The sequence below is a fragment of the Rhopalosiphum maidis genome, chromosome 2 (genome assembly GCF_003676215.2).
Source record: "Rhopalosiphum maidis isolate BTI-1 chromosome 2, ASM367621v3, whole genome shotgun sequence".
NCBI classification, from domain to species: domain Eukaryota; kingdom Metazoa; phylum Arthropoda; class Insecta; order Hemiptera; family Aphididae; genus Rhopalosiphum; species Rhopalosiphum maidis.
Window position 1 is genome coordinate 48675756 of NC_040878.1, and position 24706 is coordinate 48700461.

Here is a 24706-nt window from a genome sequence, read left to right on the forward strand (position 1 = left end):
AATTTTTTTTTTTTATTACTAGCCAGCTATAGTGTGATTTTCATTATTCTTAACGGCCAGTAGATATTAGGAATTAACGCCTTTTTAATTTCTATAGACGATTATTTTTATGTATAACAAGTAGTATCTACGGTAAATAGAATATTATGTTTTAATATCTTAACGAGGATTTGTATTATTTTTTACTCGTTTTATACTTTTAAGAGCGGGTCTTTTTTATCTTTAATTTTTCTTCTTTCAATTTAAGTTTACAGACATATTTTTCCAATAAAACTAGGTAATTTGAAAAAAATCAGTGTTCCATTCAATGATTAGAAATCGTCATAATTTACAATGAGTAGCCATGTAATTTATATAATCATTTTTATAATTTAACTTAATTAATGATATTTATTATCACTGAAATTACAAATAAAATGAAATTGGAAATAATAATAAGTGATTTACTCGTAGGAGTATTATTTGAAAAAAAATCGTTCAATTAATTAAATTTTACGCTAAACACCTGTAATATCTATTTAAATACAACTCCTCTTCCACTAGACAAAAAAAAAAAAAAAATAAAAAATCGGTCACTAAGGAAAGCATTTGGAACAACTCTCTGAAAAAAGTTAAAAATAGTGTCGTCACAAAATTGGATCATAAAAAAAGCCTATTCTTCTTTTATATATACCTAATGATTATCATAATACATGTGTAGTGTACATAACTGAACTACTGAAGTCTTTTTAATGCCACGTGTCGTATCAAATGTTTTACTCAGTTTCGTAACATTACACGTGATTTTTATAATAGGTATGCGTCTTAAATATGAAATAGCAACTGTAGCATATTTACGGGAATCCGCAATCCGTATGCCGTGGTATAATATAATATAATACAAGCTTATTATTGTGCGTAGGTACTAGGTAGGTACGTTCCGTCATATCACCGAGGTTGTCAGTGGAAAAAAAAATGTGGTAAATTTATAATAAATGCATCGTCCCGTAATTTGAACCAGATAATCAATAATTATTGTCGTGTAATAGCGTTAACATAATTATATTATATAGGTACCTACATATATTTGCTTTAATGTCCTGATCCGTTTGACAGTAATAGTATAGCTACCGCTATAACCATAATGGTTATTATTTATTTATTGCCGAATAAATATAAACGGTAAACAAAAAATGTACCTAGGTACCTAGGTAATTGTTTTATCTGTAACACCTACATGGCTATAATATAATATAATAACTGATGCAATCGGAAACCTATATATCAACGTGTCTAATCTAATAGTAGGCGATCACATTTATAACAAGATGACTGCCCTACTAATTTCACCGATCTTCCAACGAACGGCTCGAGTATCACATGTGCATCACTCATCAGTAGTCTTATGAAGTTATGAAATCGGGCCGAGTATCCTAAATTTGGTTATTATAAGAGTTTATGTTATGGAAAATTCCCTATGTATAAATAAATAATCTTGACAATTTTTAATAAATTTAGTATAATTTAGTATAAAAAAATATATGTATGTTGTAAAGATGATTTACCAAGTATACCCTCATATTTTTCTTTAATAATACATATTTTATTCAAATTATGATTTTTTGGAAAATATTAAATGACCATATTTTTAAATAGGTACTTAGATTTTGTATATTATTTTAGTGTCCTACGACGATGCCAATTTTTTTTTTCACATAAGAATCATTTTAAAATTATAATTTAAAATAACCACCCGGTAAATTGTCAAGTAGATGGTATTTTGAATATGTTGATGTATTTAAATTAAAATTTGAACGCGTAGTTTTTGAGTTAATAAGATAAATATGTATACCTATGCATCGTCTGAATAATTTACCGAAAAAGAATAATTTTCATTTGAATAAAAAGAACTTTTATTGACATAGGATACTTATTAAATAGTATCTATAAGTATTTGAAAACAAGGTCATAAAGTTTACTAAAAACTTCCAAATAAAACTAAAATTAAAATAAATTCAATGTTAAATGAAAAAATATGGGAGTGAACATTATTGGTGAATCACGCCATATTATATGAGTTGTGTTTCAGTCGTTTGAGTTTGTTATTGTACCTGAGCAATGTATTGCGATCGTTCGGAGGGATTGTGTTTGATCCAATCCATGACAGCCACAAAAACCTGCTCTTCGGACACAACATTCAATTTGTCGTTAGATACTAAATCTTCGACCTGAAAATTATACAAGCAGTATGTTTTATAATACAGTTTTTTTCGTCTGATAAGTAAATTGCATACATTTTATTTATAACCGGGTATTACTATACATTACTATATCCGTCAGCTAGGTGGTTGAATTATACAAACCTATCGCCATACTCCAGTTAACCTTTTACCGTGATTCAATCTATTTAACATTTAACCACACTCTTTCTCCTCACGCGTGGTTTTTAATCAATTTTCCTATCACGTGTAACGTTTTTGTATATATATATATATCACATATTAGTTATTAAAATAAACACTATATAGATATAATGCAAATTAACTATTATACGCGTCCCCGGAGGCAGCTAGCTCACTGTCTGCTAATATAATATATAAGTTCGTGTATTATTTTATTCAACCGCCTTCGCGGTGGAACTTTATCCTGTATTTTATCTCCGAGTCCCATTGATTTTTTACTAGGTACATGTATAATATTGTTTCGTTCCGTGTGCATTATATTAATAAGCAGATGTCTGCCGCGGGGATAAATCCACATACATATATGTCGTATAATATATTAAACAGACGTAGAGAGAGTCTTGACGAATAAAACGACATAATTTTATTTCATGTTTGTCAGACGAACGATATAAAATATACAAAAATACATATAATAGATAATGTTAAAAATATAAGTCTGTGCTGTAGAGAAATTTAATTAACATTTAACTTTATGGAATACAGAATGTTGCCAGTGTAGCCATAATAAAATAATATACCTACTATTACCTATATATTGACTAAAATTTGAAAAATAAACTAATGCTTAATAGTGATATTATTGTTATACCAAAAAGTATATTATTATCTCAGCTGTGTTAAAATCTTATTGTTTTTCCTGATTAAAAAGTAATTTCACGTGGAGTAGATACAATATAAATAATTGTAATAATAATAATAATAATAATAATGATAATATTTTGTGGAAAGGTAGTAGCAATTTAACGTTAGTACGGGGTGAAAATTCTCATTAGTCTATACCATGCGCTGTCAAGGACCCGCCGTAGACGGTCTGTGACGCCATATATAAACACCCCTTCACCTATGTCTGCAAGGTTTCACCCACTCATTATAAATTTCTACCCCAGTCCGGGCAGTCCGTCTGGGCTGACAGACTGCCAAGCGTCGACGACCTTTGGGGGACTCGCCGCAGCAGTTCTATAGCAGGCTTATATTAATATATTTCATACGTAAATAAAATGTGCTACAGTAGTAGCAGGTTGATTACCTCGGAGAACGATAGAAAAAGAAATTCTTCAGTTTTCACCACTTCTTCGAAATTTTGTAATGCATAGCGGTGTGATCGGGTCCTCAGTTCGTTGCACGAATGCGTCTCTAAAACAAACGAAAAATGTACAATTCATAAATACATTATTCTAAATAATTTATTATTTCTTATGAAAAAATACAAGTTTTATTTATATAATTATATTTATTCAAATCTACTATATTATAGATTTATATTTGCCAACGTCATAATATATTATATAATATCTAAAGATATACTGTATATGATCGAAAACTATTACTTTTGGTTTTATAGCTTATACTCATCTGAACATATACGCCACGGCCGCTTTATAGAGTTAATTTAATTTTTGGATCGTTACTTGTTAATCTACCGGGCTTCCAGATGGCTTTAAGCCAATCGTATCTAGAAAATGGAAGTTCACTGCGTCGACGACTTATACGATAGGATAGGTTTTAATGATATTATATTGGAGAGGTTATTATTTGTATTTCTTTAATAATTTTATTGGACACAAAAATATTATGTAAAAATTTCGAAAACCCTCGAGTATATAAGGAAACGCCAACGACTTCAATCTGCTCCACGGGTCACAGCTCCGCCGTTTTTACATAATAATTATATTATATTAACCAAATATATAGGTACCTACAGATAATATACGTTTTATACACTTGTACAATGAATTGTCCACCATACGTTGGTAACCGGCATCGATTGTTGTCGTGAATAAACATTTATTACGCGCGACATGCCATGCTATATTATACCATTTATACCTGAAGCTACGTATATAGTCATATATTATGTTTTCTATTATATTCGTATATTCGTATACTCGTGTTTAAATATTGTTTAAATTCGTATTTCTCTAGACGTTTCGTGTAATTAATTAAATTACTAAAATATATAATTGATATTCAGCGTGCGAGGACACTTACCGGCAAATTGTCTGATACCCAGACAATTAGTCGGATGTAACTGTTTCATCAGGAATGTACAGCACGCGTCTCGAACAGAGTTTATCTGGAGCAATGAAGACGCGGGTAAAAGTACCTGTGGAAAAAAAACACCATCATATAATATAACATATTCGTATATTGATATTATAAAGATAGTTGAAAAAGCGGAAAAGTTATTTTCGATAAAAAAATTCGCGACGGCAGTAGTGTCCTTGGACGTACAATGACACCACCACTATACCGTGACATCACTACTAGCTAGGTATATATTAATATATATACATAGTAATATGACGTTAAACGTCAGTCCTTAAGCACGTAACGTCTGACCTAGTTATGGTCGTGCCGCCGTGGGCGAGAAAAACGGATTATGTGTTAAGGGCAAACAAAAGTTCATAATCAAATGCCACGACCGATGAACTGAGCTGCAACGTGTGTAATAGACCGAATAAGGTCAACGACTAATTTTGTCTAATTTTGGATCCCGGTGGGATTTTTATAATCCATTCCACGAAAGTAAAATCCAAAATGGACAACTATTTTTATCGATTCGATTAATGTAAAATGTAATTTAAATCGTAAACTTTAAAGACGTAAACTACAAAATACGATAAATCAGATTAAACGGTTTTGTTTGTTATTGGTGTACCTAACTATATATAAATATAAATTAATAAACCGATGTGAATCATTAATAAAAATAAGGTACGATAATAGAGATAGAAATGTAGAATTGTTTTGGAAGAAAGAGAAAACTTGCGTCATCCTCTCTCGAGATTGATGATGATAGGATTATAGTTGGCGTGTGCGTGTATATACGTATATTACTTTCGGTTTTCTTTCTTTTCTCGTTCCTTTCGTATACCCCCCGAGGGTCGTTTCAAGTATATAATATTTCGTATGTGCCTTCACGAATGCCCTTAATCTTATTTTTGAGATGCGAATCCGTATTTCCTATGTAAGTACATACGTACTAGTGCTACTACATAGATTATGTCTTATGTGTGTCGTTTCTAGTTAGACGTTTGTTAGTGATAGTTACCAGAAAGAAACTAAAAATATGTTACTGGAAAGCCAGAAGATGCAACCGACTTTATCTATATCAGATTTTATACATACTTAAAATGATGAAGAAATCATTAAACAAAAACAAACCTACCACTCATTTTTTTATGTTTCCCAAAAACTTAAACATTTTAACATATTACATTTTATTTTAAAGCTATTTAATTATCCTATCGACCGACATACCCAATTACATCAGAAATTATGGAAATTATTATTATTAAATTTAAAAAGGTAAATATTTGTATCAAAAGTTAGAATTTTTAAAAATAAATCTTGTCTTAATCCAAATAATTCAATGTTTTAGAGTGGGTTTTTTGTTTGTGTATTATTTTAATGAATAATACCTAGAAAACCTTATAAATTTGGTTTTCTTATCTTCCATAATTTCAGTTATACACAGCCAAACATTACTGGTATTTTGTGATTGTAATTATTGGCTATTAATAATAATAGTAAACATCAAGCATAAAGTATATGAGGTATATAATTTATATTATGTTACACTGATGTAAAAAATAAAAATCTGTTGTTACATTTATTTTGAGAAATATTGTAATGAGTGGATGATAGTAAAAATAATAAAATTAAAAGCAATCAAATACATATTATTCTTATTTAATGCATCTTATAGACAGGCAGGTATATATATTTTTTTTTATGTTAGATGACCATTAGATTCCTCTTTTTCTAATTTAGGTATCTAGATGAGATAAAGATACAGTAAGTCTTATCTAGATTCGGTTTAACACTGTAATTCTGTTCATAGGAGTCAACACTCAACAGTCAGTGCACCATTTTTTAAACATTCAGGAATACATACTATAATATAGTAGATAATTGTGATTATATTATAATAGTGTTTAGAGTGAAGAGTAATTAAAATATTGCATGGAATATTGAAAATAGACAAAATAAGCAAATGTATTCCCACAATCCAACGACAAGTACCTATATTATATATGTATTATTATATGAACTCGTTAGACTGTACACATGGTGACGCCATAGTAGTTTATAGAATGTTTATTTAATTTCCAACTCCGATTTTATTATTTAAGTATTCAGCTCTAACTATACCAACTACTAGGCCAATTTCAAACCTAAAGTATAAATACAAAACATAATTTCTAAAACTATCGTATAATTAAATTTCGTTTTTTTTTTTTCACTTTTTATAACTAGAAGTGCTAAAATTATATTAATTATTTACACGGTTTAATATTATGTTTCAATCTAGAACAAATAGATATAGCCGTTAGGAAAGTTGGTCATAAAAAATAATCAATAAAAATATTAGTTAGATATAGCTGGTATAGGTACAAAATTATAATACGATATCAAATATAGTTATTATTATAATACGTCAAAACTAAATCAGAATTAAAAAAATTAAAAATATGTTATAAAAGTTATACACATATTATTAATTAAGTGAAATATTTTAATGATTCCACGTAATAATTATGTTTTAGATTTGGTTTATAAATAAATATAATCGATAACAGTCCTCTCCAAAAACTACATTTATTGATATGCAAAAACGAATTCTAAGATTTTACGCCATGGGTCCCTTCTATAATCATAGTTATGCCACTGCTAATACAGTTATTATAATAAGAACAAATATTTAAGTAGGTAGTATGTATATATAAAATATAATAAATATATTTTATAACTTTCAAGATTTACTTATTTTGCATTTTGTATTTTAACTTGGAGTTTGATACAGTATTACGGTAAAACAATTTGTATTATGAATAAATGAATTATACCAATAAGTAATAACTGACATAACTCATTATATACCTATATACAAACCTGAACATTTTCGTCTGTTATGTGTACTTGTCCAGTATATGAATATTCAATTAAAAGTTGTAGAGCGCCCAAGTCTACGTCATGTAGTTCGACTTCGGACTGTAATTTTTCAGCCATGTCATCTATTAAAAATAAATAAATATGTTTTAATGAGAAAAACAAAAAAATTATTTCACTCACCGTTGAACATTGCGTAAAAATAAGGACTGGAAGAGGCTAACACCAATCTGTGAGCTTTTGTTACGCTGTTACCGACTCGAAGAGAAACGTCACAGAGCTGTGAATTATATTTGAAACAAAAATATAACATATGATAACATAATATAATTGGACAAGAATATCGTATTTTTTTTTTTGTATTAAGTTGTCGTACTTGGATGTTGACTCGCATCTTGTTGATGACGGAAAACGACGACATAGGATGGTCGGGATCGTGGTGCAAGTAACAGGACATCGGTTCCGGTGATTCACAAGTCGGAGGTTCTTCGATGCCGGTCTCTTCGTGTTCTGAAATATGTTTTTCACGCACATATTAAAATACTTCACGATACAGAGCAAAGGACAAAGATGCACGCATATAATACGTTATTATAATATGTAGTTTAATCAATGTGAGTTACGATCGTAAATTTAACACGGGTAATTTTAATTATAACTCAGTCATGCAACTTTATTATAATACTTTTATGCCAATAGTGGGATAGGTATAATATATAATACTATGTATAGGATTTTATAATATTTAACCACACATTATAAGCGTTTCCTAAATAAATATCATATAATATATAGTGTCTTAACGCACCAGACATGACGGGAATTGATACCATCACAACTACTATCACTGGCGCCGCCAAAAGGATTCTGTCGATAACTCGGGCTTTTTTTTTTGGGGGGGGGGAGGGTAACATGTATTATTATGTGTATACTAAAAACTTTTTTTATGGTTTAATCAGTTTTATATGTTATACGCGTATCGGCTTTTATTTTATGGGCGTAACTTTCTTTTTTTTTTATGGATTCTGGACAAAGTGATATTAATCTGCTTCGTGGGCTTATAGAACAGTTCAAAAATCATATTACACTCAGTATACAGAAGTTTTGCACCGATTAAAAAACAATTTTAGTAATTTACATATGAATCCAATGAAGTGTTCTCAAAATCTAATTTATATATTAATTATTTATTATCAATGTTACTTATGTTATAAATATGTTACTTATAAATTTTAAAATTGTTAAAGTACTTGTAATAACTCCCAGTGTGTTGAAACATATTAAGTTATAATAAATAAAAAATAAAAAAAAATAAAAATTATATTCTTAATCGAAATTTTTGGGCTAATTCAATCAATAATAATAATAATATGATATAGTTTCTTAATACTTATGTCATGTATTTATAATATTATAATAATAATACCGTAATACAAATTGTAACTTGTAAGTTATTTAGCTATTGATTTTTCAATAATTTTGTAAAGTTCAATTGGAAGGATATTGTTAGATAATAACAACGTTTAAATAGATGTTAACATTTGCATAATTTAATACTATTTTTGAAGGAAATGCCTGATAACTTAGATAAGTCATTACAGGAACTGATATTGATAAATATTCACGGCTGGCAATTCTTACTTCTTAGGTACGTGCTTATAATTTAGTAATAATATTTATATGGCGAATTGATTATCATAATTTATCAGACATTATCTTGGTATATGTTACAGTAAATTATAAAAATATGTTTAACGAAATTTTATTGAACACATCATTATTTTATTTTAATGTTATATGTTATTAAAATTGCAAGGGTAATAATAATTGTAAATAGTGATTATAGTGAATGCGTCATTAATTATTATAATATTGAAATCCATACTAAGTTAAAACGCTTTTTATTTTATTATTGCTGTAAATATATATTAAATAGTCACCTAATTCTATAATTATATTTTGCATATCTGATGTATTCATGTTAAGTCCAAGAAATATGTAGTAATTTATGGTTTGGCAATTATTATGTGTATAATTCATGTAGGACTTAATTAAGACTTAACATATTATCATCTACTATAGTACTATACGTCTGTAAACTCTATTAAGTAGACGGGAAACAGAAAAAAAAAGAAAATTGTAGCATAACGACTACATATAGTATACATTATATATTGAAGTATGTTATTACTATATTGTAAATGATGACTTTTCTAGTGATTGGCATGTATACGCACAGCAGTCGCGTGTCTTGGGTCAATTGGCGACGACCCGACCGACCGGTTTAATCAGACTTGACGAGCGCCCACAAACGCACGACGAGCCTCTGGCCTGGTGGTTAGAGCTACCATACACGTTAAACTCTAAACGACAAGTTGATGGATTATGTGAATGGGTTTGACGGAGTTTCCCGTCAAACTTGATGGAATTATAACTGAACGCAAGAGGTATAACGAAAAAAGTTTATTTATATCCTTCGTTGTATGATATTTCCAAGGATCCGTCTTGCCAATCTATTTATTTATAATATAAAAAAATATATAGGTACGTATATTGTAACCGTGACTTATATTATTATGTAATAAAAAATTGCCACGTATAGGCCCTTTATAGCGTGTTAGTATCCGCAAATTGGGTTGGTACTGCGGCAAGGGAGTGCGCGATAAAAGTTCTTTTGAAAATTGTGTTACATATTTACATTTATGCGAATACCCACTTCGGAGTTAAATTATAGCACATAAATAAAGTCTACTGCATTTTTCTATTGCTAGGCATGTTGAGTGTTTATCATGAAAGTTTTCTTAAAATGTCAAATCCTACTTTTTCTTGTAGAATTTTCAACCATAAATTTAATACATATATATATTATATATTATTAATAATATTTACTAACTAGAGTTTGATAATATACAGGGTGATTCTTTTATCAAACAACACTCATTATTTCAAAAAGTATTAATGTTTTTGAAAATATTTTTTTACAGTTTCAAATTGTTAAAAAAACAACGTTTTTATTAAAAAATTATATTTTTTATCCTTATAAATTTAAAGTTTTTACTTTTTTGAATGACAACATAGATTTTTAATTTCATATTCCAAAGCAGAATAATTTTTTGAGTATTTTGATACATAAAAATCGAATTTAGGGCAAGTAGTTTATGAGTTATGCGTATTTAATGTTTAGTTGCGCGGAATGGAGTGGTACGGGGTTACCCCGCAAAATGTTTGTCCACTATTCCGCTTATCTATACTTTAAATAAGTATAACTCATAAATTACTCACCCTAAATTCGAATTTTATGTATCAAAATACTCAGAAAATTATTTTGCTTTGGAATATGAAATTAAAACAGTATGTTGTCATTCATAAAAGTAAAAAACTTAAAAAATTAAAAAATTATAAGGATAAAAAATATTTAAAAATATAATGTTTTAATAAAAACGTTGTTTTTTTAACAATTTGAAACTATGTAAAAAATTTTTGAAATAATGAGTGTTGTTTGATAAAAAAATCATTCTGTATATATATATATATTTATGTATTTTATACATTCAACAAATTAGTCAAAATGTTACTTACTGATGGAACACTACATAGGCACTATCATACATTTTTGATCATAATAAGTTTTAATTTTGCAATGTGGTTTTCTACATTTAAATGTTAAATCTTTGTATGTAAAACCCTTTTTTATGGTATAAATATGTATAAAATACTAGTAGTTGGATTATTACTTATTTTTAACGATTACGTGTTTTTAAAATAAAAAATTATATTCACTATTATTGTTTCTTTTAATTATTATTTCAATTAATTTTTAATAAAACCAAACATGTTTTTTATCTATACATTTTATACACAGATTTTATTATATAGGTACCTATACCGTAGCAATATATATGACGATAATAAGTAATTGGTAATAATAATAGGTAAAACCTATTCAAGTTAGCCTTCTAATCGTTAATTATTGTATTGAGTTAAACGTTTATACTAAATATTATTTAATACATTATAATAAGATGTGCGTGTAATAAGTACGTTAAATATATGGAATAAAAATATAAAACTTAATTAATTTGAGAAATTTTGACTAGGTACTTGACAGGCAACATACCATTAGTCACGTGCGTTGGAATTCATCATGTAGATACACTATACAGGGTTTTTCTATCTATCTTAGTAAATAGTAAATATCAAGTGTTTTTTTTTCAACTTTTAATTGTTTTAATTAAATGTAGCACCTATTTTTTTATTTTTTATAACTATCATAATTATTTTATTTCTTCTCCATACTTTTCTTATTTAAAATTAAAAAAACCTAAATTTTATAATTTATATTATATTCATTTATATTAAAATATATTATTTTAGTAACCAAATTTGATTATTAAAAGTTAAATCTGGTGGAATGACGATATATTGTCCTAATAAGTAACTATAAATATCTCACTTCGTATATTTATATATAATAGATTATAACTTGTTATACTTTTTCAAGTGAAAGTTCAAATAATTTAAATAAATTCTTAATTAGTCCTAAGTGTTAAAGTTAAACAAAAATGGCTAGTAAAATATAATAGGTGAATAATTTATATTATAATTATATAAAAGTAAAAAATATAGAGCTGTGTACTCAAGTTAGCAAAAAATACGATTATAGGATCGAGATAATGGCCCAGCAATCAATAAAAAAACACACTGTATATACAACGATCGTGTAATGTGCACATTATAATAAATTATAATTAATATTACAATGAACATGTTAGTATTTTGTTTTATGCGAGATGAAACTAAAACATCTGATAGTGTATTCATACCTATCTGGCTATTTACATATAAAGATAACTTATCAGGCTTATGCGAAAATTGATACTGAATGAGAAAAATATTTGCAATAAATATGGCATACAAAAGTGATGATAAGTACATTTACTCGTATTACCTATACAAATAAATTACATATAATATAAAAATATACAACTAATTGTTATAATATCATACTAATATTGTAATGAGAAATAGACAATAATAAAATATTCGATCGCCGAAAAACGTATTGTTTACTATATTATGTACACAAAATGTTGAAAATTATCACAAATTATAATAATACAATTCATATTATAATATGCTATATGCGCATCGTAACTAGGAAACATAATTCCGTCGATGTAAAAATAATCGATGAGAAATCAAATATTCAATTTTTTTCCAAGGGGCAATGGCATACTACACATTATTTCAAACACTTTTCGATTTTCTAAATTAATAATACATGATTAATATACTATAGAATAGGCACACCAACCATACGAAAACGAAATAGAATTTATGCAACAAGTTATATACATTCATCCTATATAACTCTACAACTTCTTAATATTATACATTTTTATAAACATCTTACTAGGTACTATTATCTTTATTATTATTATTATTTATCATTTTGTGGACGTAAACATAATGTTAAACGAAAGAATTAAATGTGTGCGGTCGCGTCTTTAATATGGTAATTAATTCATTTCGTTTCTCCTATTATATAATATAATATGTTGTTGTCTGTTTTAATAAGTAATATGCTTGTCATAGGAGTATAGGTGATTTACCGTTGACTGATATTACACTTTTTTTACTGCAATAAAATGTGCAAAATAGATGAGATAGGTCTCGTATTATATTTATCATAGTCACGTACCTCTTTTATACTCATAATAACGCTGTGGTTTTTTTGGAGAAAAGTACATTTTATAGGTAGGTATATCTATATCGTCAATATAATATGGTGTACGTTTAAAAAATAATAATAAAATAAAACCGTCAAAGTTATAATAATATGGTGTTCTTTTCGATATCGATACGATCGCTAGTATAAGCGAAGGTTGTAAGTAATAATACATACCTATATGTATACATTTTTTTAAATTTCTTGTATACCTATCTCACGCACATTCAATATTTATTATTCTATACGTCTATACCTACATGAAATATCCACTTCCTTTATTTCCTTATTTTTAATTATATACAATTCGAATTACATTAACAATAGTGTGGATCAAAATATTGATATGGATCGAGTTATGGAATAACTATTAAAGTGCGTTGTTAGAAAATCGAATAAATGTGATAATAACTATCATCGGTATATTTGATACCTATCATCGTTTATTAAAATGCATCTCGGAGACGTTTTCAAAATTATTAATAATTATAAACGTATGTGTAGGTAGTGCCATATTTCCTATATCAACACCTAAAAACGTCTTTGCGGTGCATGTTATATAGACGGGCAATGTTCCATTGCAGTCTCACGAGGACTAATCGGAAAATAATCGTAATGTATCTAAACGAGTTGAATAGTTGAAATCGGTGTAATTATATATTAGGTATACGTATAATATACATATACTGATTTATCAAAAAGAATAATCAGACATCTATATATTATCATTTTGTTATGGAACTTATCTACGTTGAATATTCTTAAATTATATTTACCCAATAAAATAAACATATTTTTTACGGTTTCTGGTAAATGTTTTTTTAAATATGCTCCCTCACGACTCACAATTACAATATGCAATCCTTTTTATCAGTGCGAATTGCATATCGTGGATATTCCATTCGTCGTGTTTAATCGCAAATAATCGTAATCACCCGAAATTCAGTCGTTTATGTTGTATACAAGTGAGTGTGTAGACGTGTTAATATACACACGAAGTGTAACGTACACCACATTATCACACGCCTTGTCGAAAATCAATCCGTCGACAAGCAACGCCGGCGACCAACACCCAATCGTCGACCGTCCCGCCAAGTTTCCGCAAATTCATGAAACTTGCAAATTATAGTTTAATGTATACCTATACTATATTTCTACATTATAGCAAACATGTATAGTACTTACGATAAAGTTTATTATCATCGTGTGGTTTTTTTCACACCGTCAAAATCTCCGCAATAATTTTATTAATAAGCTGCTCTTCGGCGGTTAACTTCTGAGAATATAATAAATATATCGCCGCAACGCAATATAATATTACCATTCTCTAATAATATGAACAAAACAAAACTATTATAAAAATCGTATTATATTTAAATTACTGTGGCCGTGACGATGACGACTGCTATAGCAGCAGCATCGTGAATTAAAATTTAAAACGTAAACTGATGTTCAACAAAAATCGCCGTTCAAATTGTGTGATGTATAATGCATACGTGAGCGGATGTTTAGGTTTTGATAAATATTATTGGATTTATGCAGCGCTTAAAAAAAAAAAGATTTTTTGATTACAGAATTAGTAGAAAAAATATTGTTTTCATGATTAAACATATTTTGGGGTTTATAGAGAATATATTTAGCTTACTATTCATTTTTTAAAATAAATTATTTTATTATATATTGTATATTAATTATTAGGGATAGCATTATGCCATTATATTTTAAACTTTTAAGAATCTAATAATACTCTTGCACTTTAAACGATTGCTTTGTTTGCACATATTTTGTATATATCGGGAACGACAATTAACTCCATATTTCCGCGTTTAGACTTTAGTCGACTCTATGACAAGGTACATTGTATTAGGTGTATACGTAAGATTTACAAAACATTTCAAATAGGAAAACTTTGTGTACAACATGCACACAAAGACGTTACACAATAAAATTAACAATAAAATCATATTATCAGGAATAGGCACGTGACTACGTGAGTAATATATTTATCACACCTATATTATAAGACATAAGCACGATATGGCACTGGTCCAAAACTTGTAGGTATACACCGGCGTTTTACGTACGTTTTGACTAAATCGCGGATATAATTCAAAAACAAAAACATAAAGTAAAACAATTTTGACCTCGATACAGGTTAGTATTAAATTATTTTTTTTTATAAACGTTTATTTTGTATTTTAAAAATATTTTTATTCTAGTCGACATTTGAAGAAGAGCATTTTATACCAACCATTTACAGTAAAGTAATATATTTTCTAAATTTGCTATAATGTGATGTATACCTACAGTTTACGGTTTACGCTATTTTGGGTTGAAATGAATAATATATTTGAAAATCAATGATCTTTATGGTATTTGGATGCCATTTGATTAGGTCCCATAGACTCTAATTTTGTTAACTAAGAAAAACAAGATGATAATTTGGTTTTTAATAAAGTTCATACCGACAATGAAAAATTATCTCTTTTGTTGCAAAAAATTTTTGTTTAAAAGAAAATGTAAATATAAATATTATGCTAAACATATACATTGAGAGGAATATGTTCTCTAGTAAATATTGATTCAGTCAATATTTTATTTAGTACTGGTAGCACTTGAGTATTATATAAAACGTTATTGAATATTAAATAATATGTGGATTTAATTCAAATTATTATTGCATTAGAATATTCTGTAAAAAAAACTTATCATTTCTCGGTTAATGAAGTTATGTGTTATTTATTATATTATTATTATTGCGTAGGTACTTAATATATACATGGAGGTAGTTAATCGTATTTATGCAAAATTTAATATTGTTTGTTTGTTTGTTAGTTAATAACCTGAGATATAGTATGTTTAATAAATTAATGTGTATAAATATGATAATGTTCAAAGTAATGAGTAAATAAAGTAAAATAAATACCTAAATGGCTATATGTGATATTCTTTTTAATTACATTCATAGAATAATGCACTGCAAAGGTGTAATATAAACATTAATATATACTACATACATAATAAATAATAATAGATTGATTTTCTTCGAGCAATGTTCAAAATATGTATATACGTTTTTAAACATAAACAATATTATCGTTGCTAACGCCAAACAAACAAAATAAAAACACTTTGAAGGGTTAAAGTTAAATACGAGAATTTTTAACATAGGTACATGAATAATTATCATTTTTAACACGGTTTTTCACTTAGCGTTTACAAAAAATTTAATTCAATTCAATTAAAATAAGTGGTATAATATAACATATCGCATACACACTTGTATATCGCCAGTTGATAGCGTCATATTTTCTTTGTATCATTTATAAGTTAAACCATTATTATACACCTAATACTGTTATATTTTGAGGGGAAATTATTTAATCTATGTGCATCGTACATTATATTACTTTACGAAGGATTCCTTAATATAAGTAATATCAAATTGTTTTCATCCCTAATAATTCAACCACAGGAGCAAACGCAGAGGAAGGGTAGTTTACTCTCCCTCACTGAAATATTATAAGGAAAACAAAATGAAAAATTAGAAACCATTTATTTTTGACAAAACCAAATATTACGATATTTTTTCGAAAACCACCCTGAAACATTTTCCAGCGTTAATCTCTGCAATTCAACCGCGGTGTTTTTATCTCACGCCACTGCATTACATAATGATTTATATTTTATATATTATATTGTTGTTGTTTTCATGACATAATTCTGTCCATTGTCGTAGATTAGAAAAAACAAGACGTAAAATGCGTAATCATTCGAATGTATTTTTAAAAACCATATATTATACACGTGCACAGCTGCAGCGAGATGAAAATGTTCTTATTTTTTTTTTATCTATTCGTACTACAATAAATTCAATGACACGCAACGTAGTTTAAAGTATTTATAAAACAAACCAAATATTTAATATAAATTCTATTTCATAACGCAGTCATATTTATTTCAATGAACTCTATAGCATACAATGTTATTATTGGAAACAAAGTTAAATTTATAGTTTATTTAAGTTTTTTCTTTTGAAACAGCTATAGGAAGACTGAAAATCTACAACGCACATGTTTAAATGCGCACTGCAAATTATAATTACTTAATCGTTACTTTATTTTAAAAATAACAATGAATACATTTTTTTATAATTATTAGTCCTATGATATATTTATTATATATAATAAATCGTGCGAAATCAAATTGTAACTAATTCAGTATAGGAGATTATTATATTAATACAACTTACAAGTAGGTATTGTGTTATGGTTTAAATTTTGATAAATTATATAAATTTGATTTTTCAACAATTCTTTTTTAGAGAGTTAAAATTAAATTCGAGCTTTTTGTATAATACGACATCGAAGAAAAAATATCATATAATACAATTTGTAATCACTATAATAAATTTTACCTACTATAAATTATATAATATGTCGTCTAAAATTTATCAATTTTTACACGTTTTTCAAGAATTAACATTGAGTTTTCATTACAAATATCCACGAAGTCAAATATATAATAGATATGCCTCACAACTCACAAATAGGAAGTAATATATTAATAGTTGCACAGCGTACAGTTTTACTGTCAATCTTCAAAAAATATAATAGTCATCAGTCTCAGCTGTATACAGCGTACTTATACAAGGTAATTCACCAAACATGGTGCCAATAACGCACTGAGTTATTCTAAATCTGATTTTTATAACTCCTTTATTTTGAAAATTTTTGTACTGCATACTTAAGCTTGAAAGAGTATCCTAGAAGATGCAAACTTCTGTTTTTTTTTAATGAGAACCTGTCTTTTTAAGTGTAAATTATTAGTAGATCGTTTTTTTGATAATTTTTACGTAAGTATCATAAAATATACTTTTATTCGATGAGAAGTAGTGTCAAATCGGGACAAAGATAGGTTTTATCATATTATTTTTATGAATTTCATTATTTCAACGCAATATTTTTAATTAATTATTTATTGAATAACTTTTGTAGCTGACGATGCAATGACTATATATAATTATAAATTACATTAAATTATATTTGTGGTATATGACGTATAAGTACAACACGTGTATACCTACTTCGTCGAAATAACCCAAGTTTTTTGTTCCATATGATTACATATCGCCAAGGTTTTTATACGTTGTCGTGAGTTACTATATTATTCATATTATTATGGTGTTATGTTATAATGTATGTTAATACACTGTGACTACTGTTTTAAGACGTAACAGTAGTTTTTGTCACTAAACAATTTGTCTTTATCTAGTACTCTTTCATTTAGACAAAGATTGTATGTATTTTATAAATATGGACATTTTTTGATACTAAGTAACTAATAAGTTGTAATTTGGAACTACGCTAACGATATATTATTGTAATTCTGAAATCCATAAATTTCTAATCGTAAATAACCACTATAACCTACCGCATGGCGTGTATTTACTACGAAAACAGAGAACACTCTAAAACTCAGAAACTATTTTTGAATTCAGTTTGCAGAATATTAAACTACTGGGCCATCAATAACACTGACTTGAAATTTTAACTCGTGTATTCTGTGCATACGCAAATAAACTTTTTTAAAATTAGAACTCCATTTATAATAACATTGTTTAATCTGTTAAATGTGTAAATGTAATTTTATATATTTCGACTAGGTAGTAAAATCTAAAATTGTCTAAATTAAATGTATTGTCGTCATATGGAAAATAAATTAAATAATCCTAGAATTTTGTATTCCTGATAACAAAATTTGGTGTATAATTGTTTTGAAACTGTTGATGTACCTATCTTAAAATTTGAACGAGTAGTTTCTCAGTTATTAAAATGTTTGTACTAAGAATAAAAACTTTTAAAAATGGTTTAGTAAATATTTAAAATATATATAATATTATATCTAGTAAATAGTATTTATTATCCTTTGACTATTTTTACAAATTATAAGTGCTGATAGATTAATATTTTTATTTGCTAAAATGTTCAAATTACTATAGCTCCTATGTCATTTAAATCTATTGACATAGAATTTTTGGCACATAAAGTTATATAGGTAATTAAACACATTTTCATTCAATTTTAGATTTAGATTTTTGTTTTGTTTAAATTGTCTGATTAGCAATTAATGTAAAATGGGAATTGAGTTTTTATTTGAAAAACAAAAGTTTATATTTTCATAGGACACTTCTTATATACCTAGTACAAACTATCTCAAGAATTTGAAATTATAGTTTTTAAGTAAGTTTATTTAAAAATTCTAAAAATCAAATTTTGAATGACTGCAATACTTATATTAAAGAAATATGGGTCAACATGCTTGGTGAATCGTATCGATTATTATTTAATAGGTCCCTATGTATAATTATATTAATTTGACTTAAACAATCTCAAAATTGTTCGATTCTTTATTCAGTGAAATGTCTTTTTTTCATAAATATCGACAATATCGTACCCATATATACTCATAGGCGTAAATTTGTCTTGTTAGAAGGGGGGGGACAAATTATAAACATAGAACAGGCCTGCGGAGGGTTTCGCCCTCCACACCCCCTACATATAAATTTTACAATTTCATTGTAATATTTATTATATAAAATGTATTTAAAAACTTCAAAATTATTTATTTAACGGCGTATAATACATAACTTTTTATCGTTATCGCTTATAATTTATAACTTATAAATAAACGTATAGCTTAATCATTTTAATTTTATTACAAATTTACTGTACAAAATTCATACATGAAGCTTAAATGTTTACATAACAGTATAACACATACCTATCGGATATCCTGATTAGGTATTACGTTTTATATTTTATAATTTTCTCTAATAATTAACCTTAAATGCCTTGAAAAAATTTAAAAAATATAGCGGGGCTAAGCCCCCTTAAGTCCCCCCAATTTACACCTATGCGATTTACTGTTGAACATATTTTTACAAATAAAAAAATTATTCAATTTAATATCTAAACACGTTATAAATTCTATCTATCTTAAAATAATATAATACTATTAAATTTGCATAGCTTTTAAAATTCAAGTTCAGTTTAATGAACTTATAACTATTACTATTATAATCACATTACTACACAACCAGTCGTATAATTATTGTGATTACTGTATATTTTTGGTTTACTAGATAGAATAAATAGAAATAGACAATGCATTATTGGTAATGTGTAAATATATCTCAGTAGTTTCAAAAATACAACAATATTGTAGCTTTGGTGCAAAAATGACAAGTATAACTTCGATTTTTATACGTTCAATGTTGTACAAAGATAAAAAAAAATTATCCAGATGATAAGATAACATTTAATTCATTAAAATTGTATCTAGATAATAAATAAAGGATAACTAAATATCCACATTCATACACAACACTGTATATAAGTTATAAATTTATAATAATAAATTTATATAATAAAATAATTGATACTATACAAAAAAAAATACATTATAATAACTAACATATAATATTAATGTATTACATTTTGGCCAAGAGGACCTCCAAATGGTCTCACGAGAAAATTAAATTAAATCGCTGTCGGTAGGTACATTTAAAAAGACGTTATATCACTCAGAATAAATTAAAATGTGAAATATTAATGACGATCTCCGTGTTTATGTAATGAGTAATACCCCGTATATACCCGTAATACGTAAACACCCCGTAAGAGATATCATGCATGATGTATTTAAATAAATGCTCCCCTGTGATAAGGATTCAGGTAAATTGTAGATGTAAAAGTACGTTGTACACCCTCATCCATAAAATATTACCAGGGTCGGACGAGGTACTATGGATCTCACCGACAATTAAACTACAAAAGGTCTAAGCAACGTCTGTATTTATTAATGAAGATGGGTCATTTTTTCACCATAAATTATAATAAACGAACTTTATTATAATTTATAATACTCAAGCTAACATATTTATTTATGTTTATTGTTTATTTTAGTTATGAGTAAATTATCAAGATTATTAATAAATAATTTGAATAATATTATCAAGAGACCTATTTATTAATTAATAGGAAATTTCCAAATTCAATTTTGTTTTTTTGGCGTAACTTGAGAACAAATAACCGTAAATACTTGAAATTGTCATAAAACATTAATGTTATTATTTTATATTTAGGATTTATTTTTCAAAATATTTTTGCCATTTTTGAGCTATTTATAAACATGTGAATTTTCAAATTTTTTTTTCAGTTTTTATATTCTATGAATGTTGAATTAAAATTATTTGCTTGGTATAAATGCTTGAAAATTGAATACAAGATTCCTCATAAATAGTTCATATGGAAACTATAATTTCTATAAAATATATTAAGGCAATTATTTTATATAGATATTTTAAGTTTAAATTTAGACGAAATTACTAATTAAAACAATATATAATGATTACTTTGTTATTATTTAAAAACATTATTCGCGGCAACTTACAACTTTTATATATACCTATTGAAGTATTATGAATTTTACTATATTATGTAATGACATTTTCAATTTATTTTAACTTTAAAATATTATCTATATTCTATATTTATATTATGATCTATATGAATCTGTTATTATTATTTTACGGTATTTACAAATACAATAATAATTTACAATAAAAAATATGTTATTATATTATTAATTACATAATCTAATTAGTTAATATAATGTGGTATAAACTATAAATATATAATATTATAATAATTAAATATTAATAATATAATACTTTTGAAAAGAATTATATCAGTCTAAACTAAAAGCAGAAATCAATTTATTCGTAAATTTCTATTTTCATGCATCTTCGCGTATTACTTCTATTGGAATTTGATAAGTCACGACTATACGGTTGAGTGCTAGGTTAACACGGCCTATGGTCAATGCTCAACCACATATTATTTAAATAGGATTGGGCCGGAGGCCTGTCTAGTGCAGCAGCCATTGTTCCTTAGGCATGGTAACAACACACGCTGTACAGGATGAAGCACTATAAAAGCGGCGGTTTAGGATTAAAAACTTTTGGGATTAAATTTTTAAAAACGGATAAGATCTCAAAACTCAATATATAATATAATATCTATAACCGCAGGGGTCGAGAATATTTGTATAGACCGAATAAACTTGTTTCCCCTGTATAATATAAAAACAATTTATGATAAACAAATGTATTTATATTGTAATATAGTACAAATGCGTTATTATATTCGGTGAAATAAAATTGCGTATTCGACACTAATATTGGATTTTGTTATACAATATTGTGTTCCCTTTCTTTTACATTAAATTGTGTATTGTTTGCGGCTGAAACTTTCGTTCGAAATCATGTTTATTATACTCATAAATTGTACAAAACAGAGACGATACTCAAACATTTACATTGGCGACACGATTAAATGGTCTCCGACGAGACGCTTTTCCATTGTAGTACTTTTATTATTCGATCGATAACTTACAAAAGCTTTATATTAATGCGGAAAAACTAAAAATCCGTGATAAAAATGTTCATAAATACTTCAACTTTAAATTATTAATTGTTATCAAAAACTCATAACAAATGTATACCATCACAAGGTAATTATGGGAATCGCGGTGACTTCGATTATATATTATTAATGAAAAAATCTAATAGCATACTTTATGAAGAAAAAGAAAATATTATCATAAGCAATTACAGTTTTCATAAAAAATATTTTTTTTCTAATTTAAAGTTTTATTATGAAAACTTTAAGATGTTTTAAACTCAATATACTCAATGAACTTATTATATTATTATTGACTGTCTATGGAAATTTACTTTATTAAGGTCATTATTATGCGATATAACTTACAATGATTATTATGCGTACATAATATTGTAGTAGATAAACATATAGTACCTACCTACATATAAGTGAATGAAAGCAAGGCTGGACAAGTCAACTAATTTTTCAAATCGTAAAGTTAAGTTAATATATTCATGGTTTCTATGGAAATGTATACAATGGTGTATTTATATATATATAACGTTATTTTGATTTTTATTAAATTAAAGAAATTTAAAAATAGTGTGTTTCATACTTGAAAGTCTAAATATTTAGTATCTACTTACAAAGTACAATACTTTATAATAATATACTCATATTCGTTTTTAACATAATAAATTTATAAATAATATTTAATATTAATATTTTTTTTTTATAAAATTATTATAAAACAAGATATATTTATAATCTATGAAGTTTATATTAATGAAAAAATTAATTTTTATAATTAAGAACTATTATTTTTAGTAATAAAAAATAAAATAAGTTGGTATACAGAAATTCATTCACCTCGACAACATTTAGTTTTAAAACCGATTTGAAAATCGTATATAACGAGGGTCGTAAAATACTGCGAAACAGGAGTTGTAGTATTCATGTTGGTAAAAAGTAGGTATACCTACCCTTCAAACCATTATAATATCGTAATACGCGCGATCGAACTTTAACGAAACTCTCGTATTGCGTATACCAACAGTAATACACACAATATATTATTATAAAGTATAATGCGATATATTAACGTGTTTAATATTATGCGCTTTCATACAACATCATTATATTATATACCTGTAGTCTGTACTCCGCGCTATAATGGCTACGTTGTAGTGTGTATTGCCGACTGCCGTATACTGTATAATATAATCAATGATTTATTTTTCAATTATCGCCGTATATTATAAAATACCTATGAGTATCTCACGATTCAATTACGATTTATCGTCGTATTTCGATGCGGTCCACTGTGTTATAATGTTTTTGTATGCATCTTATAATATAGTAATATATAGTTATACATAATATAGTTTAGAGAAACTCGTTGTTTATTAAGCTACCAAATCTATATTGTATGCAGCCGTTGCCCGTTGATTATAATAATATAATTTATATAGTAAGCATTTTAGAATATTTTACGACTTTGAGTACTTGTTTTCTACGATCTTAATGTTTTTTTTAGTGACTTGTCTACAGAGTTGCAGGTACTCATAGATATTACAATATCTCACTTATCTAATCTCTCGTCGAAATCGACGAACAGAGCGTAACTTGACTATTACAATAATAGTATTATGCGTATAATCATCATTATAATATTCATGTATATGAAATAAAATCAGGGGTTCTATTATTACTAGAGAGCATCTCTATCATGCACGTATACAGAAAAAGTTCAGGAGGTACTTCACTTATTGTATGTGTGCTTGATTCCTCAGTTCTCACGTTAATCATGTCTAAAATATAATAATGTATATTTATAATGTCAACAAATCCACTTCTTTTATATATTTACTAATTTAATTTATTAGTTATAAATTAATAAATTTGGAATATCTGAGTATTTATTTATGTCGAATTTATATTCGGTTGTATTCACTGAATACAGTAGTTAAGTAGAAAAATATAAAATACGAGTATAATAATTAATACGTAGTATTATTTTAATATAATATGATAATGGTAAACCATATTTTATTAATTCATAAAGAGAGATTAAAAATTCTGTATTTAAGTTAGATTGATAATTAAATTGTTTGTATAAATATATAAAAATGCACAATATATATTATTATATTCATATAAACTTTATAATTACGTTGGCTTTCATAAAAATTTAT

General features: G+C 26.7%; 1 protein-coding gene across 1 annotated transcript in view; it reads right to left on the reverse strand.

The window, feature by feature from the left end:
- The window catches only part of LOC113551415 (kelch-like protein 17), a 48800-nt gene that overhangs the window by 9643 nt on the left and 14451 nt on the right, over positions 1-24706 (reverse strand). The window contains exons 2-7 of the mRNA XM_026953651.1: positions 7714-7847; positions 7521-7617; positions 7341-7462; positions 4434-4548; positions 3472-3578; positions 2091-2207 (exon numbers count right to left, since the gene is read on the reverse strand). Coding sequence (XP_026809452.1) covers positions 2091-2207; positions 3472-3578; positions 4434-4548; positions 7341-7462; positions 7521-7617; positions 7714-7847 — 692 coding nt within the window. The remainder of the gene's footprint in view (positions 1-2090; positions 2208-3471; positions 3579-4433; positions 4549-7340; positions 7463-7520; positions 7618-7713; positions 7848-24706) is intronic.